Source organism: Melanerpes formicivorus, unplaced genomic scaffold (genome assembly GCF_026170545.1).
Source record: "Melanerpes formicivorus ecotype bairdi unplaced genomic scaffold, bMelFor1.0.p_v2 SCAF_79, whole genome shotgun sequence".
NCBI lineage: Eukaryota > Metazoa > Chordata > Aves > Piciformes > Picidae > Melanerpes > Melanerpes formicivorus.
In genome coordinates, this window is record NW_027142431.1 from 2,153,600 (window position 1) to 2,174,439 (window position 20,840).

General features: G+C 53.0%; 1 protein-coding gene across 1 annotated transcript in view; it reads left to right on the top strand.

Moving 5' to 3' along the window:
- Positions 1-20,840, top strand: part of LAPTM4B (lysosomal protein transmembrane 4 beta) — a 60,011-nt gene that overhangs the window by 26,085 nt on the left and 13,086 nt on the right. Inside the window, exons 3-5 of the mRNA XM_068164316.1 lie at positions 1,094-1,167; positions 2,146-2,268; positions 13,603-13,701. Coding sequence (XP_068020417.1) covers positions 1,094-1,167; positions 2,146-2,268; positions 13,603-13,701 — 296 coding nt within the window. The remainder of the gene's footprint in view (positions 1-1,093; positions 1,168-2,145; positions 2,269-13,602; positions 13,702-20,840) is intronic.

Below are 20,840 nucleotides of genomic sequence, written 5' to 3' on the forward strand. Positions count from 1 at the left end.
CTTAAATGAGGAAGCAGCAGCTTGAGCCAACTGGGACTTGGCATAGTGGAGCACAGCTAGGGAGGGGTGGGGAGCATAAGAGTGTCAGAGCAGAGCTTCAGTATCACGTTTATCACAGTCTGTGAGGCTCTGGCTCTGAACCAGCACTGCTGTGGTCAGGAGCAAAGCAAAGCCTGCGACTGCTGCACCTGCTGCCAGTGACAGGAGCAGCAGACTCCCCTTGGCTGGGAGGTGACTGGGGTTAAGAATGGACAGGAGAAGCACATGAGCAGTGCCTTCAAACTGATGGTTGAAATAAAGACAGTGATCAAAGAGCCTCTTTTACAAAAGGCTAGTGGCTACAGGCAGCCATCTTCACCTCTTCTCTTTCATTACCTCAGTTACACCTGGTCTGTTCAGAACAACCTTGCTTTCACACAGTGTAATCACAGCTTCACAGCTTGCATGGGCTTGGAAGGGAGCCTCAAAGGACACCTTGGCCAACCCCCCTGCACTCAGCAGGGACACCTCCAGCTAGAGCAGGCTGCACAGGACCACGTCCAGTCTGATCTTGAATGTCTCCAGGGACAGAGCCTCAACCACATCCCTGGGCAGCCTGTTCCAGTATTTCACCACTCTCACTGTGCAGAACTTCCTCCTGATGGCCAACCTAAATCTGCCCTGCTCCAGTTTCAAACCCTTGCCCCTCATCCTATCCCCACAGCCCTCTTGAGCAGTCCTTCCCCAGCCTTCCTGTAGGTCCTCTTCAGATACTGACATGCAGCTCCAAGGTCTCCCTGGAGCCTTCTCTTCTCCAAGGCTGAACAGCTCCAATTCTTTCAGCCTGTCTTTAACAGCAGAGGTTCTCCAGACCTCTGATCATCTTAGTGGCCCTGCTCCAGACCTGCTCCAGCACTTTCTGTGCTTCTCATATTTAGGAGGTTTCCCACAGGGCCCAGAGATCTCCTCTAGCAATGGCTGAAGGATGCTCCTGACCCCATCTCCGCCCACTTCCCGCCCTGCCCTTTGAGATGCTCTGCCTGAGGCAGATGGCAAAAGAGCTGAACCAAGCTCCAGACTTCTCTGCAATCATTGTGGTGTGTTTCTCTTCCAGATATGTGCATTGCCACAGCCATTTCCCTGCTCATGATTCTCATCTGTGCCATGGCCACGTATGGAGCATACAAGGTAATTCATTTATGATCAGTGAAGCTGGGAATCAAGTGGGCTACACAGCTCTACAGAAGCAAAATGAAGGACATTTCTCTCTAACAATTCCTGGTTTAGCTGAAAACTGAGAGGAAAAAACAAAAATCAAAGCAACACAAAGGGTCAAAGGGGCTGCAGACCTGAGCTGCAGTCAGGGAAAAGGTTCAGTGGTGGTGACTGTCTGTAGGTCCAGATACGAACAAGCTCTCAGCACACTGTGCCTCCAGAGAGCTGAACCTTAGACCTGCCACATCTGGGTGCAAATCCCTCCAAATGGGAGTTTTGTTTGGGCTTTTTTGTCCCATTCACTTCCCAAGTCTGTGTTTTGTCCCACTATTAGTTAGGGGGAGGGGAAGGCATCATGGTGCTCCTAGTAAAATCAGTTGTGGGACACACAGCACACACATCACTGTGGTTCAGCAGGGAGGAGGCTTGGCTTGCCCAAGCCTTTTGGTGGAGTGTCATATTCATTTCAGATGATTTCTCACTGCATTGTGTCAGTCTGTTTTGTCCCACTATTTATCCTACTAATTAGGAGAGGGGAAAGCATCATGGGGTCCTAGTAAAATCAGTTGTTGGGACCTACACCACACACATCACTGTGGTTCAGCAGGGATGAGGCTTGGCTTGCCCAGCCCTTTTGGTGGAATGTCATATTCATTTCAGATGATTTAACACCTCATTGTGTCAGTGTGTTTTGTCCCACTATTAATCCTATCAATTAAGGGAGGGGAAAGTATCATGGGGTCCTAGTTGGGGGACCTACACCACACACATCACTGTGGTTCAGCAGGGATGGGGCTTGGCTTGCCCAAGCCTTTTGGGGAGTGTCATGTTAATTTCAGATGATTTCTCCCTGCATTGTGTCCAATATTACTTAGGTTTTCATGCAGAAAGACAAATATCCTTCTGTGGTCACCCATGGCTGAGGACTTTTTGTGTTCTTTCCTTCCTTAGCAACATGCAGCTTGGATCATCCCTTTCTTCTGCTACCAGATCTTTGACTTTGCTCTCAACACCTTGGTTGCCATCAGTGTGCTCGTCTATCCCAGCACCATCCAGGACTACCTCCGCCAGCTGGTAAATCCCTTGGTGTGCACAAGCCTTGGAGGGCTTCAGGGCCAAACCCCAGGGCAAGGTGCACTGCTTGTCCTCTGTAGCCAGCAGCTTCCTGTTGACTTCCTATGCAGGCCTTGCAAGGTCACAGAATCACAGAATTACTGAGGCTGGAAAACACCACAGAGACCATCCAGTCCAGCCTGTGACCCACACCACCTCGACCAGACTATGGCACTGAGTGCCACATCCAATCTTGCCTTAAACACCTCCAGTGACAGTGACTCCACCACCTCCCTGGGCAGCACATTCCAATGGCTAACAACTCTCTCTGGGAAGAACTTTCTCCTCACCTCCAACCTAAACTTCCCCTGGTGCAGCTTGAGACTGTGTCCTCTTGTTCTGGTGCTGGTTGCTAGAGAGAAGAGACCCTTTCCCTTTCCATGAGGAAGTGCTTCCTAAAATCCAATCTAAACCTCCCCTGGCATAGCTTTAGGCCATGCCCTCTTGTCCTGTCACAAGTTGCCTGGGAGCAGAGCCTGACCCCCACCTGACTACAGCTTCCCTTCAGGTAGTTGTAGAGTGTGGTAAGGTCCCCTCTGAGCCTCCTCCAGGCTGAGCACCCCCAGCTCCCTCAGCCTCTCCTCATCAGACTTTCCCTCCAGCCCCCTTCCCATTCTGGTTGCTCTCCTCTGGACCTGCTCCAGCACCTCAAGATCCTTCCGGCAGTGAGGGCCCAGAGCTGCACAGAGCTTCCTGTGCTAGGGGCTCCAGAACTGGACACAGTGCTCCAGCTGTGGTCTCCCCAGAGTGGAGCAGAGGGGCAGAATCCCCTCCCTGGCCCTGCTGGCCACACTTCTCTTGCTGCAGCCCAGGCTCTGCTTGGCTCTCTGGGCTGCAAGTGCTCACTGCTGGCTCCTGTTGAGCTTCTCATCCCCCAGCACCCCCAAGGCCTTTTCTTCAGGGATGCTCTCAAGCCAGTCCCTGCCCAGCCTACATCAGTGCCTGGGATTAGCCCTGACCTAGCTGCAGGACCTTGCACTTGGTCTTGTTGAACCTCATGAGGTTGTCTTGGGCCCAGCTCTGCAGCCTGTCCAGGTCCCTCTGGATGGATCCCTTCCCTCCAGCTGTCTGCTGCACCACACAGCTTGGTGCTGAGGGAGCCTCACAGCCACTGTCCATGTCCCTGATGAAGATGTTAAACAAGACTGGTCCCAGTACTGATCTCTGAGGGACTCCACTTGTCACTGGCCTCCAGTGACTGACAGTGTCCTCTCAGTCCTTGCTCAGCACCCTTGCAAGGTTACATTTCTAACTCTTATGCCAATATTTGTGCCCAGCTCTGGAGCTTTGCAGTCTGGTGGAAGCTCTCAGCACCACTTTCTTCAGGGTGAGACTCATGTTGCAAGGCACAGATCATAAGTAATTGCTCTTCAGGGTCCTGATGTTCCTGCCCAGTGGCTTATTTGTGGTGCTATTGCCAGGGTGTTCTGCTGCTCCTTTTTCATTTATTTGCTGGGCTGGACACAGATTTCATTAGGCAGGAGCTTGGCTGTGCTGGGAAATGGGTTTGGATTCCCAGGGACAACGAGAGGCTCCCTTCTTGCCATGGTGTGCTGTGCCCAAACATCCATCAGCAGTGTGCTGTAAGCTTACAACCAGAGGGTACAGAGGAGACCCCCCCCAGCCTCTGTCTCCTCACAGGATCACATGCCATGTCTGGCAGGCTTCGGGTGGAGCTGCAGAGCTCTGCAGAAGCCAGTGCTGAAAATCTGCCTTGAGGGCTTGAATACAGATTAGCTTGGCTGGGAGCTTTGTTCTGTGGAGGGAAAACTAGGTAGGGCAGTATGAATAACAGGTAGTGAGAAACAGCAGCCTGAGAAGTAGCCAGCTGTGGGCAAGGGTAATGTGTCAAATCATCAGGAGCTGGGATGCATCAGAGGCCTCTTATCCTTTGCTTTATTTAAGATCCTCCTGCATCCACAGCTGGTGGTGCACTGGGAGAGAGGCAGAGGAATAATTCACAAGCTTCTCAGACATACAAATGGGAAAGAGCAAATTATATCCATAGCTTGGTGAGGGTTTGAAGTGGCACTGCTCCTGGCTGGAACTCTCCTCTCTATCCATCACCTGCCATCCCTCCCTATCCTTCACCTGCCATCCCTCCCTATCCTTCACCTGCAGTCCCTCCCCATCCTTCACCTGCCATCCCTCCCTATCCATCACCTGCAGTCCCTCCCTATCCTTCACCTGCAGTCCCTCCCTATCCATCACCTGCAGTCCCTCCCTATCCTTCACCTGCAGTCCCTCCCTATCCATCACCTGCAGTCCCTCCCTATCCTTCACCTGCAGTCCCTCCCTATCCTTCACCTGCAGTCCCTCCCTATCCATCACCTGCAGTCCCTCCCTATCCTTCACCTGCCGTTCCTCCCTATCCTTCACCTGCAGTCCCTCCCTATCCATCACCTGCAGTCCCTCCCTATCCTTCACCTGCAGTCCCTCCCTATCCTTCACCTGCCATCCCTCCCTATCCATCACCTGCAGTCCCTCCCTATCCTTCACCTGCAGTCCCTCCCTATCCATCACCTGCAGTCCCTCCCTATCCTTCACCTGCAGTCCCTCCCTATCCTTCACCTGCCATCCCTCCCTATCCATCACCTGCAGTCCCTCCCTATCCTTCACCTGCAGTCCCTCCCTATCCATCACCTGCAGTCCCTCCCTATCCTTCACCTGCCATTCCTCCCTATCCATCACCTGCAGTCCCTCCCTATCCATCACCTGGCATCACTCCCTATCCTTCACCTGCAGTCCCTCCCTATCCTTCACCTGCAGTTCCTCCCTATCCTTCACCTGCAGTCCCTCCCTATCCTTCACCTGCAGTCCCTCCCTATCCTTCACCTGCCATCCCTCCCTATCCATCACCTGCAGTCCCTCCCTATCCTTCACCTGCCATCCCTCCCTATCCATTACCTGCAGTCCCTCCCTATCCTTCACCTGCAGTCCCTCCCTATCCATCACCTGCAGTCCCTCCCTATCCATCACCTGCAGTCCCTCCCTATCCTTCACCTGCAGTCCCACCCTATCCTTCACCTGCAGTCCCTCCCTATCCTTCACCTGCAGTCCCTCCCTATCCTTCACCTGCAGTCCCTCCCTATCCATCACCTGCAGTCCCTCCCTATCCTTCACCTGCAGTCCCTCCCTATCCTTCACCTGCAGTCCCTCCCTATCCATCACCTGCCATCACTCCCTATCCATCACCTGCAGTCCCTCCCTATCCTTCACCTGCCATCCCTCCCTATCCATCACCTGCAGTCCCTCCCTATCCTTCACCTGCAGTCCCTCCCTATCCATCACCTGCAGTCCCTCCCTATCCTTCACCTGCAGTCCCTCCCTATCCTTCACCTGCAGTCCCTCCCTATCCTTCACCTGCCATCCCTCCCTATCCTTCACCTGCAGTCCCTCCCTATCCTTCACCTGCAGTCCCTCCCTATCCATCACCTGCAGTCCCTCCCTATCCTTCACCTGCCATTCCTCCCTATCCATCACCTGCAGTCCCTCCCTATCCATCACCTGGCATCACTCCCTATCCTTCACCTGCAGTCCCTCCCTATCCTTCACCTGCAGTTCCTCCCTATCCTTCACCTGCAGTCCCTCCCTATCCTTCACCTGCAGTCCCTCCCTATCCTTCACCTGCCATCCCTCCCTATCCATCACCTGCAGTCCCTCCCTATCCTTCACCTGCCATCCCTCCCTATCCATTACCTGCAGTCCCTCCCTATCCTTCACCTGCAGTCCCTCCCTATCCATCACCTGCCATCCCTCCCTATCCATCACCTGCAGTCCCTCCCTATCCTTCACCTGCAGTCCCTCCCTATCCTTCACCTGCAGTCCCTCCCTATCCATCACCTGCAGTCCCTCCCTATCCTTCACCTGCAGTCCCTCCCTATCCTTCACCTGCAGTCCCTCCCTATCCTTCACCTGCCATTCCTCCCTATCCATCACCTGCAGTCCCTCCCTATCCATCACCTGCCATCACTCCCTATCCATCACCTGCAGTCCCTCCCTATCCTTCACCTGCCATCCCTCCCTATCCATCACCTGCCATCCCTCCCTATCCTTCACCTGCAGTCCCTCCCTATCCATCACCTGCCATCCCTCCCTATCCTTCACCTGCAGTCCCTCCCTATCCATCACCTGCCATCCCTCCCTATCCTTCACCTGCAGTCCATCCCTTCTGCATGCCTGCCAGCCCAGCTCTGGTGGCATAGCAATTGTCCATGTGGCTGCAGCAACTGTCACTACTCCCAGACCAGGAGTTCACAGGATTCCATGATGTTAGGGATTGGAAGGGACCTCTGGAGATCTTTCAATCCAAACCTCTGCCAGAATAGGACCATAGAATCTAGCACAGGTCACACAGGAACACATCCAGACAGGGATGGAAAGACTCCAGAGCAGGAGACTCAACAACCTATCTGGGCAGCCTGTTCCAGTGCTCTGTGACTCTCACAGTAAAGAAGTTCCTTCTCCTGTTGAGGTGGAACCTCCTGTGCCGTAGTTTATATCCATTGCTCCTTGTCCTATCCCAGAGCACAAGTGAGCAGAGGCTGTCCCTATCCTTTCCTTCCTGACCCCCAGCCCTCAGATATTGATAGACATTGATCAGATCCCCTCTCAGTCTTCTCCTTTCCAGACTAAACAGCCCCAGGGCTCTCAGCCTCTCCTCACCAGGCAGTGCTTCAGTCCCTTCAGCATCCTTGCAGCCCTCCCTTGGACTCTCTCCAGCAGATCCCTGTCCCTCTGGAACTGGGGAGCCCAGAGCTGGATGCAATACTCCAGGTGAGGTCTCAGCAGGGCAGAGTCGAGGGGAAGGAGAACCTCCCTGGATCTGTTGTAACCAGGTTTTGCTTAGTCTTGATCACTGTGTCAGAGTGTGAGGGGGACAGGAGCAGGCCTGGAGCTTGACCTAAAAAAGCCTCTGCTCTTGTGCTAAAAGCCTGGTGCCACATCTGGAGCCAGCTCACTGGAAGGGTAAAGAGCAGCTCATTCTCTCAAAATACCTGCTAGAAGATCACTGTGACTCAGAGAATCATAGAATGACCTGGGTTGGAAGGGACCTCCAAAGGGCATCCAGTCCACCCCCCTCTGCAGTCCACAGGGACATCCCCAACTAGACCAGGATGCCCAGAGCCCTGTTGAGCCTCACCTTGAATATGTCCAGGGATGGAGCCCCAGCCACCTCCCTGGGAATACTGTTGCTGTGTTCCACTACCCTCATGGTAAAGATATAAATATAATGGGCCCTGCCATAGCAGAAATACAAGGAGCAGGCTTTGGAAGGTGTTGGGAATGGTGCAGCAGAGCCCTTTGGTGGCACTCACCTCTGCCTTGCTGGTGTAAATCATTCTCTGGACTGATGATGAAATGCTGCAGCCCTTCAGGAGAGCTCAGAGGAGCCAGGGGGATTTCCAGGCTAATTATAGGCCGCTTAGCCTGACATTGCTACCAAGCAGAATTACACCAGCAGGGCTGAGAGGAGAGTCAGTTGATAAAGGATTAGAGCAGAGGGCTGTGATTAATGGCAGCCCACTGTTATGGCAAGTCAGATGTGCAGCAAGGCAAACTCCTTTGCTGTCCCTGACAGGATTCCTGGCTTCATCAGCAGACAGGCAGAGGCATAATGGACTTCTGTGAGACATCTGACTCCACAGCATGATGCTCAGAGCAACAATAAAGCAGCAGATCAATAAAGGATGTATCAGATGGATTGGAAGAGGTTAGCTAGCAGACTGCAAAGGGTCCTGGCTAAGCTGACCATCTGCCAGGGAGTTTCTATTTTGGGCAGAGAAAGGTCTCCAGGCATCAGCAGTAGATTTCACTCTCTTCCTGACTTCCATTAATAACCTGGGTACCCAAGAGACCATTCACAAAGGCCAACATCAGCCCTGGGAGAGCTTCCTCAGGTTCACTGAGTAGGGGAACTGAGCCTTCTAGCAGGAGGTTGCAAACAGGAGGCTAAGATAGCTGAGCCCTCAACACAATAAGGACATAGGCCTGATGGAGAGGGTCCAGAGGAGGCCACAGAAATGATCAGGGGGTTGGAGCAGCTCTGCTACAAGGACAGGCTGAGGGAGCTGGGGGTGTTCAGCCTGGAGAAGAGAAGGCTCCAGGGAGACCTAATAGCAGCCTGCCAGTACCTGAAGGGGGCTACAGGAAGGCTGCAGAGGGACTGTTTGCAAAGGCCTGCAGGGACAGGATGAGGGACAATGGCTTGAAATGAGAGAAGAGCAGATTGAGATTGGATGTTAGGAACCAGTTCTGTACGATGAGGCTGGTGGAACACTGGAACAGGTTGCGCAGTGTAGTTGACGCTCCATCCCTGGAGATGTTCAAGTTGAGGCTCAACAGGGCTCTGAGCAACCTGATCTAGTTGAGGATGTCCCTGCTGAGTGCAAGGGGGTTGGAAGGGATGAGCCTTGGAGGTCCCTTCCAACCCAAACCATTCTGTGTTTCCATGTCATCCTCTGACAGCTCCTATCCTTGCATTGCCCCAGTTGATCACATCTGCACTGCCAGGGGCAGTACTTATGATATTTCCCAGGAAAACCACTTCTAATAAAGCCTAATGAAGAGGTAAAGAACACTAAGGATGGTCTGATTGAGAAGCCAAGTTCAGTCATTACTGTGTGCTGCATTGCTAAATGCAAACCCAACAATGTAAATACAGAATGGCTCAGGTTGGAAGGGACCTCAAAGATCACCTACTGCAACCTCCCTGCCATGCCCAAGGATGCCTCTCAACTAGACTCAGCTGCTCAAGGCCTCATCCAGCCTGGCCTTGAACACCCCAGGGAAGAGGCAGCCACAGCCTCCCTGGGCAGCCTATTCCAGAGTCTCACCATCCTCACACTGAAGAACTTCTTCCTCAGCTCCAGTCTAACCCTGCTCTCCCTCAGCTTCAAACCATTCCCCCTTGGCCTGTCTCTAGACACCCTCAGGAAAAGTCTCTCTGAAGCCTTCCTGTAGGATCCCTTCAGCTATTGGAAGGCAGCTCTAAGGTTCCTCCAGAGTCTTCTCTTCTCCAGGCTGAACACCCCCAGCTCCCTCAGCCTATCCTCACAGCAGAGCTGCTCCAGCCCTTGGATGACCTTTGTGGCCTCCTCTGGCCTCACTCCAGCAGCTCTGTGTCCTTCTGCTGCTGGGGACAGCAGAACTGGAGGCAGGATTGGAGGTGAGGTCTCAGCAGAGCAGAGTCAAGGGGCAGAATCCCCTCTCTTGCCCTGCTGCCCACACTCCTCTGGCTGCAGCCCAGGCTATGATTTCCCTCCTGGGCTGCATGAGCCAGACTCCTACCAAAGCTGTACCTCAATAAGGACAAGGTGATAAAACCTCCAGCCCTTAAATTCAGTTCAGGAGCAGAAAGAAGAAGTGGAAAATGTGCTTATGTAACATTTCTCTGCAGAGGGTTACAGCTGCTGTTGATGTTAACCACTCTGAACAGTTCATGGAAGCACTAAAGAGCTGTTCTGGCTAGCAGCTGCCCCCCAAAAAGAGATCATTTCCTGATGCAGAGGGCTGAGTGCTGGTGCAAGGGGTATTGAAAGGGTTACTCTGGATTCACAGCCTCATGGCCAAGAGCACAGTGATAGCTGGGGCTGCTTAATCACCCTGACAAAGACTCAGATCTGGCCTGGATAAGTAATTAGACCTGTAAGGGGAAAAGGGGATGGTGAGTGGAAGAAGCTGCTGCATTCAGCTCTAATGAGGCACTGTTGCAGCAGAGCGCAGCTCTGTCTGTGAACAAAGCTCTCTTCTAGCTGAAACAGGAGCTTGTGCCTTGCAGCCCTGCAGAACAATCATCTGCAGCATTCGTTTTCAAGGGCTGGGTTTTCTTCCAGCAGGCACAAACTCAGCCAAACATCTTTTAGAGGTTGTTCTTTATCCAAGCTGAACTCCCCTGGTGAGACCCACCAGTGGCTTCCAGTTGCTGTCTGTAATGGCAGGGCCCACTCCTACCTGTGGCAGGTTGGAGAGTACTCAAGGAGGCAGTGGTGGACCCCCAGAGCCCTTGCTCAGCTTGGGGTGTAGCCTGCTCCTTGCTCTCATCCCTTTCCCCTGCCTGAGGGCAGAGTGAAGCTTGCAAGCTGAGATGAAGCTCACAGAGAGAATCATAGAATCATAGAATCAATAAGGTGGGAAAAGACCTCAGAGATCATCAAGTCCAACCTGTCACCCAACACCATCTAATCAACTAAACCATGGCACCAAGTGCCACATCCAATTCCCTCTTGAACACCTCCAGGGATGGGGACTCCACCACCTCCCTGGGCAGCACATCCCAGTGGCCAATCTCTCTTTCTCTGAAGAACTTCTTCCTAACATCCAGCCTAAACTTCCCCTGGCACAGCTTGAGACTGTGTCCTCTTGTTCTGGTGATGCTTGCCTGGGAGAAGAGACCAACCCCCACCTGGCTACAACCTCCCTTCAGGGAGTTGTAGAGAGCAAGAAGGTCTCCCCTGAGCCTCCTCTTCTCCAGGCTAAGCAACCCCAGCTCCCTCAGCCTCTCCTCACAGGGCTGTGCTCCAGACCCCTCCCCAGCTTTGTTGCCCTTCTCTGGACACATTCAAGTGTCTCAATGTCCTTCTTAAATTGAGGGGCCCAGAACTGGACACAGGACTCAAGGTGTGGCCTAACCAGTGCTGAGCACAGGGCACAATGACTTCCCTGCTCCTGCTGGCCACACTGTTCCTGATGCAGGCCTCTCCTCTTGCACTGGGGAGGGATCTTGGGCTAGGTGCCAGGACACAGCTGCCTTTGGACATCACCCTGAAGTTCCTACCCAAGGGAGGGCACTGCCTCGTTGGGCTTGACCTCACCAAGAGGCTTTGTCAGTCCTGAAGAGCAGCATGGATGGACTGGTGCCAGCTGAGCAGCATACTCGGGTCCTGCCTGCCCCACCAGAGCTGGCTGCAAGGACAAAGATGACAAGAGGAGGCTCAGGGGAGACCTTACTGCCATCTACAACTACCTGAAGGGAGGTTGTGGCCAGGTGGGGGTTGGTCTCTTCTCCCAGGCAGCCTGTGACAGGAGAGGATACAGCCTCAAGCTGTGCCAGGGGAGGTCTGGGTTGGATGTGAGAAAGAAATTCTTCACTGAAAGAGAGATTGGAATGGGCTGGATGGGGAGGTGGTGGAGTCACTGCCCCTGGAGGTGTTTAAGAAGAGCCTGGATGAGGCACTTGGTGCCATGGTTTAGTTGATTAGATGCTGCTGGGTGATAGGTTGGGCTTGATGATCTCAAAGGTCTCTTCCAACCTGGCTGATTCTGTGATTCTTCACCCAGTGTTCCTAAAGTGTTTCAGCAGCATCTGCAGGAGGGAATGGAAAGCTGGGGGAGGTGTCCTCTTACTCCCCACCTGAAGTTTAAGTAGGGTTTGCTTTTTTTGCCCTCAGAGAGAGCAGACTTGTGCTGCATAGTTAAAGCATCAGGGGGAAATGGAAGTGGGGGAATTACTTGTTTTGGAGCTGTTTCATGTAACTGTTGGAATCACCCCCCAAGGGAAGCAGTGGATTCCTTTCCATTGGACAGATTGGAGACTCAGCTTGGCAGGGTGCTGGGCCAGCTCATTTCAGCTACACCATCACCTGGAAAGGTTGGAGCAGATGATCCTTGGGGTCCCCTCCACCCTGGCCTCCTGGGATTCTGTGTGATTGTAAGTCCCTAGAGCCTACCCTGAGCAGAAAGGTTGTGACCTGTTATCTCATGTAAGAGATAACAGAAGGACCTAGAGCACATTTCTGTTTGAAATTATGATATTGCCTCCCTGTAGGACCCTTGCCACCACAGGCTGTGCACTCCAGCAGCAACAGTACCAAATGCTCCTGAGGAAGCAGTCCAAATTCAGCCAGAATGAGCTGGGGCAGAATGGATCCTGTGCCTTTGGATCAGATGTTTAGGTCAAAGGCTCGTGCTGTCCAGCTTTCACAGCATCATAGAATTGTCAGGGTTGGAAGGGACCTCATGGATCATCTGGTCACTCTGCTCTGGACCTGCTCCAGCACCTCAAGATCCTTCCTGCAGTGAGGGTCCATAACTGGACACAGGACTCAAGGTGTGACCTAACCACTAAGGACTTCCCTGCTCCTGCTGGCCACACTGTTCCTGATCCAGGCCAGGAAGCCCTTGGCCTTCCATGCCCCCTGGGCACACTGCTGGATCATGTCCAGCTGCTGTCCCCCAGCACTGCCAGGTCCCTCTCTGCCAGGTGCTCTCCAGCCTCTGCCCCCCAGTCTGTAGTGCTGCATGGGGTTAGTGTGGCCAAAGTGCAGGACCCTGCCCTTGCACTTGTTGGATCTCAGTCCACTGGCCTCAGCCCATGGTCCAGCCTGTGTGGTGCCACAGAATCACAGAACTGTCAGGGTTGGAAGGGACCTCAAGGATCAGCCAGTTCCAACCCCCCTGCCATGGTCAGGGACACCTCACACTACAGCAGCTTGCTCACAGCCACAGCCAGCCTGGCTGCAAACACCTCCAGGCAGGAGGCTTCCACCACCTCCCTGGGCAACCTGTGGCAGTCTCTCACCACCCTCATGGGGAACAACTTCTTCCTAACATCCAATCTCAATCTGCCCATTGCTAGTTTTGCTCCATTCCTCCCAGTCCTATCACTCCCTGACACCCTCAAAAGTCCCTCTCCAGGGGTGTTTTCCTGCTTTGGCTTTCTGGAAGGAGCTGACACTGCTCTTTGGCAGCCAGTGCCAGTGTAAGGATCAGTTAATAAGTACAGGACTTGCCTGCTGCTGCTGCAGATGGCAAGTTTCCTGCTGCAGAGCTCCCAGAGGGGTGTCCTTTGCTGGTTTGTGGCAGATGTGTGCACAGAGGAAAGGAGAGCACACACCATATGCAAAGCCAGGGCAAGTTTAGGCTGGAGGTGAGGAGAAAGTTCTTCCCAGAGAGAGTCATTAGCCATTGGGATGTGCTGCCCAGGGAGGTGGCGGAGTCACCATTCCTGGAGGTGTTCAGAGGAGATTGGATGTGGCACTTGGTGCCATGGTTTAGCTGTCAGGAGGTGTTGGGTGACAGGTTGGACTTGATGATCTTTGAGGTCTTTTCCAACCTGGTTGATTCTATGCTTCAAAGCAAGGATCCCTCAGGCCTCCAGGGAAGCTTGGGCAGCTCACTCTCACAATGCCTGTTCCAGCCACACGTTCTAAAGCCGGGCAGTGGTGCAGAGAGCTCCTGCTTTAGCAGCTCACAGCAAGTTCTGTAGGCTGTTCACTATCCAGGGCACTAATTGAATGGCTCTTCAGTGACTCCTGGGATTAACTCAGAGTGGTTTGCTTCTTTTTGTTTATGCAGCCCAGCAATTTTCCCTACAAGGAGGAGATTATGTCTGTGAACCCTACCTGCCTGGTCGTGATTATCCTCCTCTTCATAAGCATCATTTTGGCTTTCAAGGTAAGTGCATTACTGTGTGGAAAGTCCATTTCAGGTCGTGGCTGGAATGTCCTTTGCTGGGAGGGCTGGCTTTAAAGATCCAGGGACCTCCACAGCAGGCAGCATGACAGCTCTATACAAAGCAAAGTGATAGACACACTGTGGGGGGGAAAAACATAAACTGGCACAGCTAAATGCATAGACATAGAGGTCACAGTGGAGGGGTATGGCTGAAACACCTCAGCTCTGAAGACAGGCTGAGGGAGCTGGGGTTGACTGGGGGGACCTTCCAGTACCTGAAGGGAGGAAGCAGCCACAACCTCCCTGGGCAGCCTATTCTGGAATCTCACCACCTTCACACTGAAGAACTTCTTCCTCAGCTCCAGTCTAACCCTGCTCTTCCTCAGCTTCAAACCATTCCCCTATGTCCTGTCTCTAGATACCCTCAGGAAAAGTCTCTCTGCAGCCTTCCTACAGGATCCCTTCAGCTATTGGAAGGCAGCTCTAAGGTTCCCCCCAGAGTCTTCTCTTCTGCAGGCTGAACACCCCCAGCTGCCTCAGCCTGTCCTCACAGCAGAGCTGCTCCAGCCCTTGGATCATCCTTGTGTCCTCGTCTGAATTCACTCCAGCAGCTCTGTGTCCTCCTTCTGCTGGGGACACCAGAGCTGGAGGCAGGATTGGAGGTGGGGTCTCAGCAGAGCAGAGTCAAGGGGCAGAATCCCCTCTCATGCCCTGCTGCCCACACTCCTCTGGCTGCAGCCCAGCACACAGCTGTCTGCTGGGCTGCATGAGGGCACTGCTGGCTCCTGGGGAGCTGCTCAGCACCCAACACCCCCAAGTCTCTTTCTTCAGAGCTGCTCTCAACCCACTCTGTACCCAGCCTGGATTTGTGCCTGGGGTTGGCCTGTCCCAGCTGCAGGACCTTGCTGGTTTCTACACTGACACTGAAAAGGTACTGAGCATAAAAATCTGCCTGAGCTCCCTCTGCCACATGAAATGGGAAGAGAAACCCAAGCACTGTAAACTAGGAATGGTGTCAGTAGGGAAAGCTGCATTCAGCTGGTGGGAAATATGAAAGAGGATCACAGAAATCCTCAGAAACCTTTGGCACTACAACACTTCTGGTTTGGGGGAAGCTACAAGCAGAGGAAAATACTGCTGAGCAGCAACCAAGATACAGTGGTACTGGAGAGTGGGTTTGTGAGGAGGGGAGCAGAGACAACAGAGTAGTAAGGAAGGAAGCCAACAAACCACACAAAAGCATTTGGCTGTTTAGCACTTAGGGTTTCCTTGGATTTGAAGCAGCTAATGGATATTTCAGGCAGTATCTTGCAGAGTCTTGGTCAGAGCAGTACCAAAACATTTTGTACTACTCCCTGGTGTCTGCAAACTGAACCACAAACCTGAAACATGGGTGGTCTGTGAGGAAGGACATCCAGCAGCACAATTCCATGTGCACAAGGCTCCAGAAGATACACAGTCAGCGTGGTGGCTTTTGAATCATGCCTCCTATGCAGCTGTGCTGGGGGACAGGGCCTTGGTTTTCCTGAGGCTGGGACTTTATGCTCTCCACCATGGGTGAAGCCCTCAGGCCCAGACAAAGTAGGCTCAGGTGAGCACAAACAGGATAAACCTTTTCCAGACTGCCCTGAGCACTCTGCAGCTCCCGAGTTTTGGCTTTCTGCTTTGCTCTGCTTTGCTCTGCTTTGCTCTGCTCTGCTTTGCTTTGCTCTGCTCTGCTCTGCTCTGCTTTGCTCTGCTCTGCTTTGCTCTACTCTGCTTTCCTTTGCTCTACTCTGCTCTGCTCTGCTCTGCTTTGCTCTGCTTTGCTTTGCTCTGCTCTGCTCTGCTTTGCTCTGCTTTGCTCTACTCTGCTTTGCTCTGTTCTGCTCTGCTCTGCTTTGCTCTGCTTTGCTTTGCTCTGCTTTGCTCTGCTCTGCTTTGCTCTTCTCTGCTTTGCTTTGCTTTGCTCTGCTTTGCTTTGCTCTGCTTTGCTTTGCTCTGCTCTGCTTTGCTTTGCTTTTCTTTGCTTTGCTCTCTTCTCTGCTTTGCTTTGCTTTGCTCTGCTTTGCTTTGCTCTGCTCTGCTTTGCTCTTCTCTGCTCTGCTTTGCTCTTCTCTGCTTTGCTCTGCTCTGCTTTGCTTTGCTCTTCTCTGCTCTGCTTTGCTTTGCTCTGCTCTGCTTTGCTTCGCTTTGCTTTGCTCTTCTCTGCTTTGCTCTTCTCTGCTTTGCTCTGCTCTGCTCTGCTTTGCTTTGCTTTGCTTTGCTCTGCTTTGCTTTGCTTTGCTCTGCTCTGCTCTGCTTTGCTTTGCTCTGCTCTGCTTTGCTTTGCTTTGCTCTGCTTTGCTTTGCTTTGCTCTGCTCTGCTCTGCTTTGCTTTGCTTTGCTCTTCTCTGCTTTGCTTTGCTTTGCTCTGCTTTGCTTTGCTTTGCTCTGCTCTGCTTTGCTTTGCTCTTCTCTGCTTTGCTTTGCTTTGCTCTGCTCTGATTTGCTTTGCTTTGCTCTGATTTGTTTGTTTTGCTTTGGGGGTTTTGTTTGGTTGGTTTGGTTTTGATTTGTTTGCTGCTCATTGTTGTTGTGTTTTGAGGGTTTGTTTTGTTTTATTTGTGGTTGGTTAGGTTTGGGTTTTGGTTTCTGGAAAGGAGGTAGGAAGAGACAGCTGCCAGTGTTCCAGAGGAAAGAGACAGACATGGCTTCAGCAAGCTGAATATTAACCCTAGTCTCCATAAAGAGGCTGTTGCCTGCATGGCCAAGGTGTGGAGCCTGAAGATGAGACCTCTCTGCACATCCTGGTGTCCTCAGCAGGTGGGAAAGGTGCTGCAGAATGCAGTTCTGTGTTCACCCTGAGGGATTTTGTGGCTCTTCCCAAGGGGATGCCTCCTGGCCTGGATGCACAGGGCTCTGGTGTCTGCCTCCTTTCCACAGGGGCAGTGGTCCAGCAGCTGGGGACCATGAATATAGCCCAAACAGCCAGGCTCTGATCCTTGCTTCCAGGAACAGCCAACAGAGAGCCAGAAGGGTGCCACCTGTTCCACAAAAGCCTGGGACAGGTCCCAGCACTGGGCTTGCTGGTGACAGGGCATTTATTTGGTACTGTACACAGTTTTGGGCTCCTCATTTCAAGAGAGACAGGGATCTACTGGAGAGGGCTCAACAAAGAGCTAGGAGGATGATTAAGGGACTTGAACAGCTCTGCTGTGAAGAGAGGTTGAGAGCCCTGGGGCTGTTTAGTCTGGAGAGGAGAAGGCTGAGAGGGGATCTGATCAATGTCTATCAATATGTGAGGGGTGGGTGTCAAGTGGAGGGGGCCAAGCTCTTTTGGGTGGTGCACAGTGATAGGACAAGGAATAATCAAGCCAAGCTAGAACACAGGAGTTTCCACCTCAACACTTCTTTACTGAGAGGCTGCCCAGAGAGGTTGTGGAGTCTCCTTCTCTGGAGCCTTTCCAACCCCACCTGGATGCATTCCTGTGCAGACTGCCCTGGGTGATGCTGCTCTGGCAGGGGGGTTGGACTGGCTGATCTCTGGAGATCCTTTCCAACCCCTAACATTCTGTGATTCTATGATAGGAGAAGTAGGGGCTTTTTGATTTAGCTTGCACCCCACAGTGTGCATGACTGTCAGCCAACAGATGGTGTCCTGGCCCATCTGGACGAGGGCATTGAGTCCATCATCAGTAAGTTTGCAGATGACACCAAGCTGGGGGCAGGAGTTGATCTGTTAGAGGATAGAGAGGCTCTGCAGAGGGACCTTGCCAGGCTGGACAGATGGGCATGAGTCCAAGGGCATGAGACTGGACACATCCAAGTGCCAGGTTCTACACATTGGCCACAACAACCCCATGCAGTGCTACAGGCTGGGGACAGAGTGGCTGAGAGCAGCCAGGCAGAGAGGGACCTGGGGGTACTGGTTGACAGCAGCTGAACATGAGCCTGCAGTGTGCCCAGATGGCCAAGAAGGCCAATGGCATCCTGGCCTGCATCAGGAACAGTGTGGCCAGCAGGAGCAGGGAGGTCATTCTGCCCCTGTACACTGCACTGGTTAGGCCACACCTTGAGTCCTGTGTCCAGTTCTGGGCCCCTCAGTTTAGGAAAGATGTTGAGATGCTGGAAGGTGTCCAGAGAAGGGCAACAAAGCTGGGGAGGGGTCTGGAGCACAGCCCTGTGAGGAGAGGCTGAGGGAGCTGGGGTTGCTTAGCCTGGAGAAGAGGAGGCTCAGGGGAGACCTTCTTGCTCTCTCCAACTCCCTGAAGGGAGGTTGTAGCCAGGTGGGGGTTGGTCTCTTCTCCCAGGCAAGCATCACCAGAACAAGAGGACACAGTCTCAAGCTGTGTCAGGGGAGGTTTAGGCTGCAGGTTAGGAAGAAGTTCTTCCCAGCAAGAGAGATTGGCCATTGGAATGTGCTGCCCAGGGAGGTGGTGGAGTCCCCATCCCTGGAGGTGTTCAAGAGGGGATTGGATGTGGCACTTGGTGCCATGGTTTAGTTGATTAGATGGTGTTGGGTGACAGGTTGGACTTGATGATCTCTGAGGTCTTTTCCAACCTTACTGATTCTATTATTCTATGATTCTAAGACACCATTTAAGTGTTGCAGGCCAGTGGTTGGGTCTGACATTGTTAATTCCTTTAACTCACAGCATTTCTTTGCAGTTGTAAGGACTGGGTTCTGGTACACATTGTAGGGTGCTGAGGAGATGGGTTTGATTGCAGATTTCATCAGCACAGCAACCCATTGTTTCTCCTTCTGCAGAACCAACATGGTATAGGTGACCCTGCTCTGGCAGGGGGGTTGGGCTGGATGATCTCTGGAGGTCCCTTCCAGCCCCTAACACTGTGTGGTTCTGTGAAATACAAGTGGGCAACTGCTCTGCCATTGCCCTCCCTCTGAAATCTTCCTATACATTTCAGTTTGTGTTGAAATCTTTATCCCATTTTCACCAGCTCCTGGAGTCCAGCCCAGCTCCATAAATAGAAAACTCAAGGCAGCTGGGGAATAAACTGGGACAGAGGGGGCTGAGTGGCATTCACCCTCTGCTTGCTTCCAGCAATTTGTGACCCAAATTGGCAGAGACTTTTTCCCTTGCTGTTAGAAGAAAGAGCAGGGCCCAGCAGCCTCTGACTGCCACAGAGATGCTGGTCAGTCAGCTGGCCAGGCACGTGTGTGAGGAGCAGAAGTCAGGCAGCACATTGTGCTGCTCCACAGATGCACCACCAGCAGCACCACCAGCAACAGGCAGGGCTCTCAGGTTTTGTGCCTTGCAGCTCCTCAGGGGCCTGAGCAATCTCCCACCGTTCAAAGGGGAAGGCTGAAAGCTTGTAGAAGTAGGCACAGTGCATGGTTCCACATTCAGCCCTTCTTGCACAGCTGCCTTTCCTGCCCTGTCAGCTGCCTCTCTTGTTTAACATCTTCTTCATCAGGGACATGGACAGTGGCTGTGAGGCTCCCTCAGCACCAAGCTGTGTGGTGCAGCAGACAGGCTGGAGGGCAGGGATCCATCCAGAGGGACCTGGACAGGCTGCAGAGCTGGGCCCAAGCCAACCTCATGAGGTTCAACAAGACCAAGTGCAAGGTCCTGCAGCTGGGTCAGGGCAATCCCAGGCACTGATATAGGCTGGGCAGGGACTGGCTTGAGAGCAGCTCTGAAGAAAAGGACTTGGGGGTGCTGGTGGAGGAGAAGCTCAACAGGAGCCAGCAGTGAGCACTTGCAGCCCAGAGAGCCAAGCAGAGCCTGGGCTGCAGCAAGAGAAGTGTGGCCAGCAGGGCCAGGGAGGGGATTCTCTCCCTCTGCTCCACTCTGCTGAGACCACAGCTGGAGCTCTGTGTCCAGTTCTGGAGCCCCTAGGACAGGAAGGATCTGGAGGTGCTGGAAGGTGTCCAGAGAAGGGCCACGAGGATGAGCAGAGGGCTGGAGCTGCTCTGCTCTGGAGACAGACTGAAAGAGTTGGGGCTGTTCAGTCTGGAGAAGAGAAGGCTCCCAGGAGACCTTCTTGTGGCCTTCCAGTATCTGAAGGGGGCTACCAGAAAGCTGGGGAAGGACTTTTGAGGGTGTCAGGGAGTGATAGGACTGGAGGGGATGGAGCAAAACTAGAAATGGGTAGATTGAGCTTGGATGTTAGGAAGAAGTTGTTCCCCATGAGGGTGGTGAGAGACTGGCACAGGTTGCCCAGGGAGGTGGTGGCAGCCTCATGCCTGGAGGTTTTTGCAGCCAGGCTGGCTGTGGCTGTGAGCAAGCTGCTGTAGTGTGAGGTGTCCCTGGCCATGGCAGGGGGGTTGGAACTGGCTGATCCTTGAGGTCCCTTCCAACCTTAACAGTTCTGTGATTCCATGATGGCTACCTGGGGCTTTCCCCTGCCCCTACAGAGGTGTCTGTCAGCAGCCTGCTGTGCAGCAGTACTGCTCAGGGTGGATAAGGGCTGAAGTCACTTAATGCCTCCTGTGTAGGGTCTGTTCCAAGGCTGAACTTGGGTCTCCTGAGAGCAAAAAACATAAATCAATGCATTTATACCCTGTGTGTCCAGCCACACATTTTAAAGCAGGACTTGAAACCTCAGCCAGGTCTTTCAGGAAGAGAATTGGTAACTGAATCAGCAATCCCATGTAATGGTGCAGCAGCAGCAGCAAAAGAAGCAAGCTTAAAGAAGTTCCAAGTTGAGGAGAAAAAGTTTCCATGACTCACAACACCCAGGCCAGCAGCACATGTCTAAAGCTCTTGGGCAAGGACACGTTTGGAGCTGCTCCCACTCTGGGCCTTATGTGGGTCAGTATCTCAGGGCCAATTATTTGGTGTGTGCTGGCTGATGACCTCTTTAATTGCAGGGCTGGAACGGATCTCACCCACTGAGAAAAAGCTGGTGCATGCAGGAACAAGGCTGATTAGAGCTGCAAGAGCCGCAGGAGCTCACTGTAGTGTTAAATGTGTTGTATTCACTGCATGGAATGGGGTGAATGAAGCCCATGCCTCCCACTGGCTTCTCCCAGATAAGATTCTTCTCTGAGACAGGGCTTCCCTCCCAGTGGGTTTCCACAGAAGGGCTATAGCAATGGGGTTTCAAATAGATAAGGCCAATGTAAAGGGCTTCCTAAAGAGATGGGCTGTGCTCCCTCAGAAGTGTGCTGTACTCAGGCTCTGTCCTTTACTAGCTCCTATGCATTTCCCAGT